This window comes from Leptonychotes weddellii, chromosome 7, assembly GCF_054177405.1.
Source record: "Leptonychotes weddellii isolate Sample4059 chromosome 7, ASM5417740v2, whole genome shotgun sequence".
In the NCBI taxonomy this organism is placed as follows: domain Eukaryota; kingdom Metazoa; phylum Chordata; class Mammalia; order Carnivora; family Phocidae; genus Leptonychotes; species Leptonychotes weddellii.
Genome location: NC_138375.1, coordinates 62,042,299 through 62,050,392, shown reverse-complemented (window position 1 = coordinate 62,050,392; position 8,094 = coordinate 62,042,299). Strand labels below are relative to the sequence as shown.

The 8,094-nt window shown below is 42.4% G+C and overlaps 1 protein-coding gene across 1 annotated transcript in view; it reads left to right on the top strand.

Annotated features, from left to right (window-relative positions):
- The window catches only part of TSLP (thymic stromal lymphopoietin), a 4,814-nt gene extending 1,424 nt beyond the window's left edge, over nt 1-3,390 (top strand). The window contains 3 exon segments of the mRNA XM_006743244.2: nt 425-469; nt 1,134-1,268; nt 3,226-3,390. Coding sequence (XP_006743307.2) covers nt 425-469; nt 1,134-1,268; nt 3,226-3,390 — 345 coding nt within the window.
- The last annotated feature ends 4,704 nt before the right edge of the window (nt 3,391-8,094 follow it).

Here is an 8,094-nt window from a genome sequence, read left to right as displayed (position 1 = left end):
CCCCCCCCCCCCCCCCCCCCGAGCCAGGAGCCCGACGCGGGGCTCGATCCCAGGACCCCGGGACAATGACCCGAGCTGAAGGCAGACGCTCAACCATCTGAGCCACCCAGGTGCCCTTGAAAGATGGTATTATTGCTCACTTGTGTAGTACAGTGTACAAGTGTGCCCAGTTTGGTGGTGGTGGGAGGGTCTCTCTCTAGGACCAGGATCCTTTGATACCCAGTTTCAAACACTAGCAGGCACTATCTGAACTCAAAGTGTTTCACTACCTTGTCAATGACAGGAACAGATGCATAGGAAACAAGTGCCTAAGTGGAAACTGCTTTCAGAGCATCCTTAAAACCTGGGAGCGGGCGGCTCCCTGGTTTTCTCCTGCGAACTAAATTTTTACCCTTCTTGTCATATATTTTTTTCTTCCTTCCAGATCAAAAGCACCGAATTCAACAACCCCATCAACTGTGAAGACCCGGTGAGTGAGTGGGTGGTCAGTACTGCTGGCTTTCTCCAGAGAGACACCAGGCGTTCCCGGGAGAGGGTATCCCGCTGTGCGTAGAGCCGCAGGCGGTGGCTGGGCTCCCAGGCGACGCAGACTACGTAGGGACGCCGGGCTGCGGGAAACCTCTGGGCCGGTGCCCAGCTTGGAATACTACTAATGTTCCAATTTAGGGCAAGGAAGTCTCTCTCCCTGGAGGGAGCGGGATTCCGGGAGAGTCCTCCCTCCCGCGCTCCCCGCCCGGGGGAGGAAAGGCAAATCGGGAACCGGGACCAGGCAACGACGTCAGGGGAACCTCTCCTGGGGTGCGGAGCCTCGGCTTTGGGCGCCGCCTCTTCGCAATCGCCTGTGCCGAGACTGGGGCGGAGCGAGAACCGGCGCGCGTCCTTTCTCCTCCAGCGCCGCTGCCACTCTCAAAACGTCCTCCTTCCTCCTCCTTTCGTGGGTTCTTTCTCCTTCTCCTCAACCGAGACTTCTTCCTCCCGCTCGAAGCGAGTGGTGGCTCCCGCTCCCCGTCCCGCACCTCCCCCGCCGCATCTTTCATTTCTTAACGTTTTTTGTTTTTTGTTTTTTTTTTTACTGTTTTTTGTTTTTCCTGGCGTTTTTCTCTTATCTCGTAAACCTTGCCTCCCGTGAGCAGCCAGATTGCCTCACTAAAATCGAACGCATTACCTTCTATCCCACCCACGGCTGCACGTCTCTCGCCAAGGAAATCTTTGCAATAGGAACTAATGCTGCGCTCACTCTCCAGTGCCCAGGCTACTCCGGAATGCAGGTAAGCCAACACATTGGACTCTCGCTTTCTAAAGCCTTGGAATTAAGCTTAAAGTGGGACTTTGTTGCAGAAGTCTTTATGATTTTTATTCAGGACCTATCTTTCCAAGAGCAAATGAGCCAGGTAAAAGCTATAGATTCAGTCCCACGTTCACGCAGAGACCTCAACCCACCTATTTCTAGGGTTCTGATTGTTTTGGCAGAACTGTAGTTCTGAACCTTAGGCAGTGTTTCAAGGTATGATCAGTGAGTCTCCTTCGTCCTGGCTGCCCGAGCATGGGAGGGTGATTATCCAAAATGGTAATTCCCAAGGACCCAACCTAGACCTTCAAAATCACAATCCCCATGCATGGGCTCCTAATGAGATTCTTACCCATTCCAAACTTTGAGCAGCATTGTTTGGGCTTACCACTTAATAATGTGTGCTTCTTTCTTAAATGTTAAATTATACATTAAATCTCTACCCACGTTTGCTTAATTGCTTGTATGGCTGTCTCATTACATAATGGATATTTGTATATGCAGTTACATGCATTTGAATGGATGTGTAACTCTAAATAGAAACAGTAGTGCAGAGTGAGGAGCAGAAAATGTGGAGATGGTCTTGCCTGACTTTGAATCCTAGCCCCAAAACTTCTAAATTGACATAACTTCTAGGCTCTGTGTGCTCAGTTTCATATGCAAAATGAGGCTCGTATTAGCAAGTCCCATATAGAGTGTTTATGAGGATTAAATGAGTCAATAGATGTTAAAGTACTTAGAGTAATGCCTGGCACATAACAAGTCTTCAATAAATATTTATTTCAGCAGGCAAGTAAAATAGGGCATTTATCTCCCTGATGACAAATTTTAAAAAGACAAAAGAGAGACAAGTGTGGGTATGTATGACTACTGCCTGCCTTTTAACTGGTGACCTGCACACTAAGTGTGTGGCCAAGGCTGTCACTATTTTAGGGATTGAAGATTGAGCTATATGGTCCATCTGGATTGGGCTTGAGTTAAACACTCAATACCAGACAGCCATGTGAAAAACCTGTTTGGCTCTATACATTCTATCAAAGAAACTGGCAAATCTACAAATGGCCATAGTGACATTCATCCAAATAAAGAGCATCGAAGACAGTCTAGATCAAATTCTGGACAGCTTTTGAAAAAGGGAAAGTCAGTAATTTATTTCAGTCCGCTCCCAAGCCCAAAGGGAGAGCCTAAGACCAATAATATTTATGATTCACCAGATTTTAGATTATAAGATTTTTGCTTAGTAACATGATGAATTTGCTTTATCTGACTACTATGTGTCTAGAAGGCCCCAGTCTGTCACTACCCAAGAGTAATTCAGGTGAAAGAATACATGGGAAGATTATCACGTCTTTTTTTTTTTTTTTTAAGTTTAAACTCCTCTTTAGTGTGTGGCACACGTAGGTGGCAGGTGGTGGGGGGGACAGAAAGGAGGAGCACTTTGGGTTCAAATAATAGGTCTACTGGATTATATCCATAAAGAGGCATACACCATCTTCTTGAGGAACTTATGGTCTTGTCAGATCATGAAACCATCAACTGAGTCATTTATTTAGTCATTCAATAAATATTTGATGTTTCCCACATAAAAGACATTGTGCTCAGCACTACAGGGAATACCCATGATGCAATAATAAAAACAGCACGTAAGTGAGAGCCAAGTTAAATGAAACACACTCTGAAGCACTAGAAGAGTTTCCAAAAGAAATGTCTGAGCAATTAGCAGAGGCCTTGTAATGGAGGTGGCACTTGGCCTTGAACCCAGAGTGGGTGGGTGGAGAGATGGAAGGGCATTCCTCTGGAGAAAGTGTACAGGAGCAGCCAGTGAGCAGGTGTTTTGGGGACACACTTGAGAAACGGATTTGCATAAAGAAAACCCTGCCATTCAATGGTTGTTAAAGATAGTGACAGTCTTGATGATTGACTCTCCTATTCCACAGATAAATAATACCCAGGCAAAGAAGAAAAGAAAGAAAAGAGAAGTTACAACAAATAAATGCCGGGAACAAGTTGCATACTTAATAGAACTGTGGCGTCGTTTCAGTCGCATTTTGTAGAGACAAAATATACCTCCCTTAAGGCTGTATTTCATAGCAACCAAATAAATCATCTTTATAAGGTAGATGTAATGTTAACTCTAACTGTGACATGTAAAAGACTGCCGATGGTTATTTTTTAATTGTGGTAGGGTTTCTTAACTTATTTTTGGAAGCTTCTATTGTGTGATATGGACTTATAAGACAGGGGAAATACTATCCCTCAAATGGAGGGGGATGTAGTGGTGATGCCTGAGCCACTGGCCCAGGTAATTTTCGGCTGCACCTACATAAGCCTTACTTCAGGCGAAGAATCTAAACACGACGTAGAAGGGGAAAGGAGAAGATTAAGGCAGGAAAAGCTTGAACCCAATAACATGGAAACATCTGTTGAAAAGGCAAGCATTTCTTCTACATGTACTGACTGATACTTCCTATGTTCTCACACCAAAAACATACAAAAGAAGAAAATAAAAGCAAAAGGGGGTGCACAGAAAGTTGTACATCTAATGAAGCAGTTTGAAAGAATTTCCGAGCAAAATATTGTGGAAGTATTATAAATCAAGTTTTAAGAATTATCTGATGTGGCCCCTGGGTGGCTCAGTCGTTAAGCGTCTGCCTTCGGCTCAGGTCATGATCCCAGGGTGCTGGGACCGAGCCCCACATCGGGCTCCCTGCTCAGTGGGAGCCTGCTTCTCCTTCTCCCACTCCCCCTGCTTGTGTTCCCTCTCTCGCTGTCTCTCTCTGTCAAATAAATAAATAAAATCTTAAAAAAAAAAAAAGAATTATCTGACAAGAGTGATATATATGCAAGTAGATTCTGAAGAGGTGCCTTTGTTAAAGCTAAAATATATATATTTTTAAATTTATGGAATATATTTTTAATTTATTTGTAAGCACTTTTAAAAATGTACATATTGCTTTGTAATTGACGCTATATATTTCTTTTTTTTTTTAAAGATTTTTATTTATTTATTTATTTGAGACAGAGAGAATGAGAGAGAGAGAGCACATGAGAGGGGGGAGGGTCAGAGGGAGAAGCAGACTCCCCGCCGAGCAGGGAGCCCGATGCGGGACTCGATCCAGGGACTCCAGGATCATGACCTGAGCCGAAGGCAGTCGCTTAACCAACTGAGCCACCCAGGCGCCCGACGCCAAATATTTCTTAATAAAACAATTCTCAAATTAGCTTCTTATGACTGGTCTTTTTGATGTAGTAGTTTCACACACAACTTTCTGAGGGACATCACCTTTCTTCAGCTCTTCTTTTGAGGTCTAGCCTTAATTTTTATTTATTTTAATTAAAAATGTTTTTACTGAGGTATAATTGACATATAACATTATATTAGTTTCAGGTGTACAATAGTGATTCAATATTTGTATATATTGGAAAACGATTGTCACACCCAGTAAGCCTGGTTAGTATCTGTGATGAAACTAATTTTTTTGTGATGAAGACTTTTAAGATCTACTTTTCTTCAGTTCATTACCTCCCCTCATCCCTGAAGCCCACTGGCTACTCCCCTCTTGCTTTGTGCCTTGGCCCTGCCTATGGAGAGAATATTGAGGATAGGTGGCTTCAAGATACATTCCAATTATTTTTTTCCTAAGTTGTGCCTCTAGTCCTCCCTTCCCCTGTTTAACTTCCCCCACATCTGGAAGAGACAATGGAGACTAAGGTAAACAATGCCAAATCCATTCTCTTATCCCTGAATGCGTGCTGCCAGCTTAGAGCAGCAGGTACCGGCTCGCTCTCCTTTCAGTGGGAGGGGCCACCTTAGCTATAGAGCCCAGGCCAAAATAGAGCAGATAGCAGTATGTTGATTTTTCCTTGAGTGGAAACTTTCCCCTGACCGCTGCTCTGAGGGCTGGTTCTCATAGAAGAAGAGAGGTTCAAGGTCCCTAAATCCATCTTACCTGCCAACAGGTAAGAAGAAGCTTACATTATGTATCCAAAAAGCATTTATGGAGCATCTAGTGTGTGCCATGCCTTCAGCCAAGTACCAGGGATACAAAAGTAAATAAAACACAGCATTTACCCAGAGAAGCTCAGAGTGTTGCCGAATAGGCAGTTTCCTTTGCCCTAAGGGAATTTCCTTTGCCTTCTTTCCAAAATAAAGTCCTCTAAAGAAAGACCCAGCCCAGGGCCCTAAAATACCATCATAAGAGAAACTCCTTTGGGTCTAGCACAGGCTAGTATTCATTAATTTCCTATGCAAAAGGTGGGGAAAGAGATGGCAGTTTAAGCCCATTAACTCCATTTTACTAGAGGTTAACTGACGAGATTACACTAAACTGTGCAAAGAAATATTTTCACAATTTTTCTCAAGGTGTTTGCCAATTTCCCTGTAAGCAGAGAGGAATGAAGAACTGAAGATAGAAGAGGCAGCTCAAAGTCATCTGACTGAAAGCGGTTTCTTTGAGTTTTCTGCTTTATCTTTAAAATTTTGTGTAATTTATATATTTTATTTTTCTACATACCCCATAGGTGTTTTAATATAAAAGTAATCATTTGAATTACTTACTATCAATAAAAGTAATGTGCAAGAAGATGCACATATTAATCTAGTAAGAACTTTTCCAAATGTAAACAAAATGTGGATTATATATGTCTACTTTTTGAAATGCACTGAGGTTTTCAGGGTGGATTCATTTATAGTCCATTTTATAAATGTTCCATGGTCAATGGAAAGAAAGTTGCAAATTCTGGTTTAAGCGTATATACTTACTGGGGCTCCTTTGTTAATTAGGCTATTTACATCATCTATATTCTCATCTCATGAGATGGAAACAAAGAAGCATGCAGCAGCAATTGCAGTTGGCAGTTACCATAGGATCATCTTTCAGATAAAGCTGTGAATGGCAGAGAAATAAGATGGAAAGAACCTGAGGTTTTAAGTGCACAAGAGAATGGGTGGATCCACCAAACTTGAAGTCCCTCCTAATTTCCCACTGTGTGAGTGAGATGAGTAAAGGTTTGGTTTTGGTTTTGAGTCTGTGTGATTATTGTCACTTACTGTTGAAAGGTGCAATTTAGAAAGCCAACAAGAGGTAGAAGTTAGGCTCTTATTTAAGGAATAATTTGAAGTGGGGTTCGGTGTTGGGGGGTGGTGAGCAAGATGAAGCCAGGCCTTAATATAATGGGGAACAAAGCCTAAGTCATGACCTGGGATGGAAGGGGCAGTACTGGAGAAGTTAGCATATAAAAGGAATACCACTCTTTAGCATATTTCATATTGCTTCCTCTAAACAAGTCTCTTCTTGCCTTGGAGATTATAGCTAAGCTGCTACTTTTCTAGAATGTGCTCACAGATGCCCTGCTTTTATGACCCTGTTCCCTTCCCTTCTACTCTCCTGTCCACTATTTATGCTTCTTATGGGGAAAGAGACGGTAATGGATTTCAAATTGTGTTGAGGATGAATTTAGACTGTGTTTGGAGCAGATATCTTGGATATGAAAATTTGTGGAATAATTTGGGGTAAATAGATCACATGGATGTGGAATTTGAGGAAAACCTGGTGAAATCTTATGAGAATGGCTCCTACTTTATCCTGGTACAATGTCTAACACATAGTGGATTCTCAGTAAATATGCTGAGTAAATGAATAAATGAATTAAACTGAAATTAAAAGTTAAATACCTGTTTCCCAAGAATAAACTGTTCCTTAGGCTTTCATTAGTCAGAAGTGGAATTGGCAGCAGCAGCTATCAGATGAGCTATCTGGTGTCTGCCACCTGCTTTCTCCCCAACGTTACTTCTCTAGGTATCTAAAAGGCAAGAAATTATCATATTCCAAAATGAATCAATGTTGTTGCAGTCTGCCACTCTTCTCCATAGGCTTCTCTTTTTTTTTAATATTTTATTTATTTGACAGAGAGAGACACAGCGAGAGAGGGAACACAAACAGGCGGAGTGGGAGAGGGAGAAGCAGGCTTCCCGCCGAGCAGGGAGCCCGATGTGGGGCTCGATCCCAGGACCCTGAGATCACGACCCGAGCCGAAGACAGGCGTTCAATGACTGAGCCACCCAGGTGCCCCCTCCATAGGCTTCTTAACAACCCTCTTCTACCTAACGCCTTCCCCCCAAAATGCAAAATAAAGCATTTATGCATTAAACATCCACTAAGCCTTTATTTTATGTCATCCCTGGGCACATAGCTGAGAACATGGATAACTTGAAAATCTTAAAATCCTACCAAAGGATATTTATCATTTATGAACCTTGTGTCCCTTACCTCCTGTAACACAGCCTTAATACTTCTATAAAGAAAAACATACTACACTTTTCTTTTAAAAAATCATTTTTATATGCTAATTTTCACACCTTTCTCCAGAATTCATATAGGCTCTTGCCAGGTTATACTGAGATAATAACCATTAATTCCCATTGGCTTGTGACAACAACAGTTAGTTGTCACTCATGTTACAACTGGCAACTGCAAATCAGCTCCAGGTTTTGTCCACATACATTCTCATTCCAGGACCCAGGCTGAAAAAACAGCCTTATCTGGAATATGTCTTCCTCTTGTGGCAGAGGAAAAGAGCAAGTGACTTGGCAGAAACATGCAATAACTCTTCAAGCTTATGCTGGGACATGGTGTACATCATATATGCTCCTGTGCAATGACCAAAGCAAGTCAAATGTTCCCTACCCTGTCTACAAAGGATTTGCTATAAGGCTGGGGCAACGGACAGGGATATAAATCTTCCTATAGGGAGGGAGTATAAATATTGGGAATCCTAAAATAATAGACACAGCTCATTACTCTGGG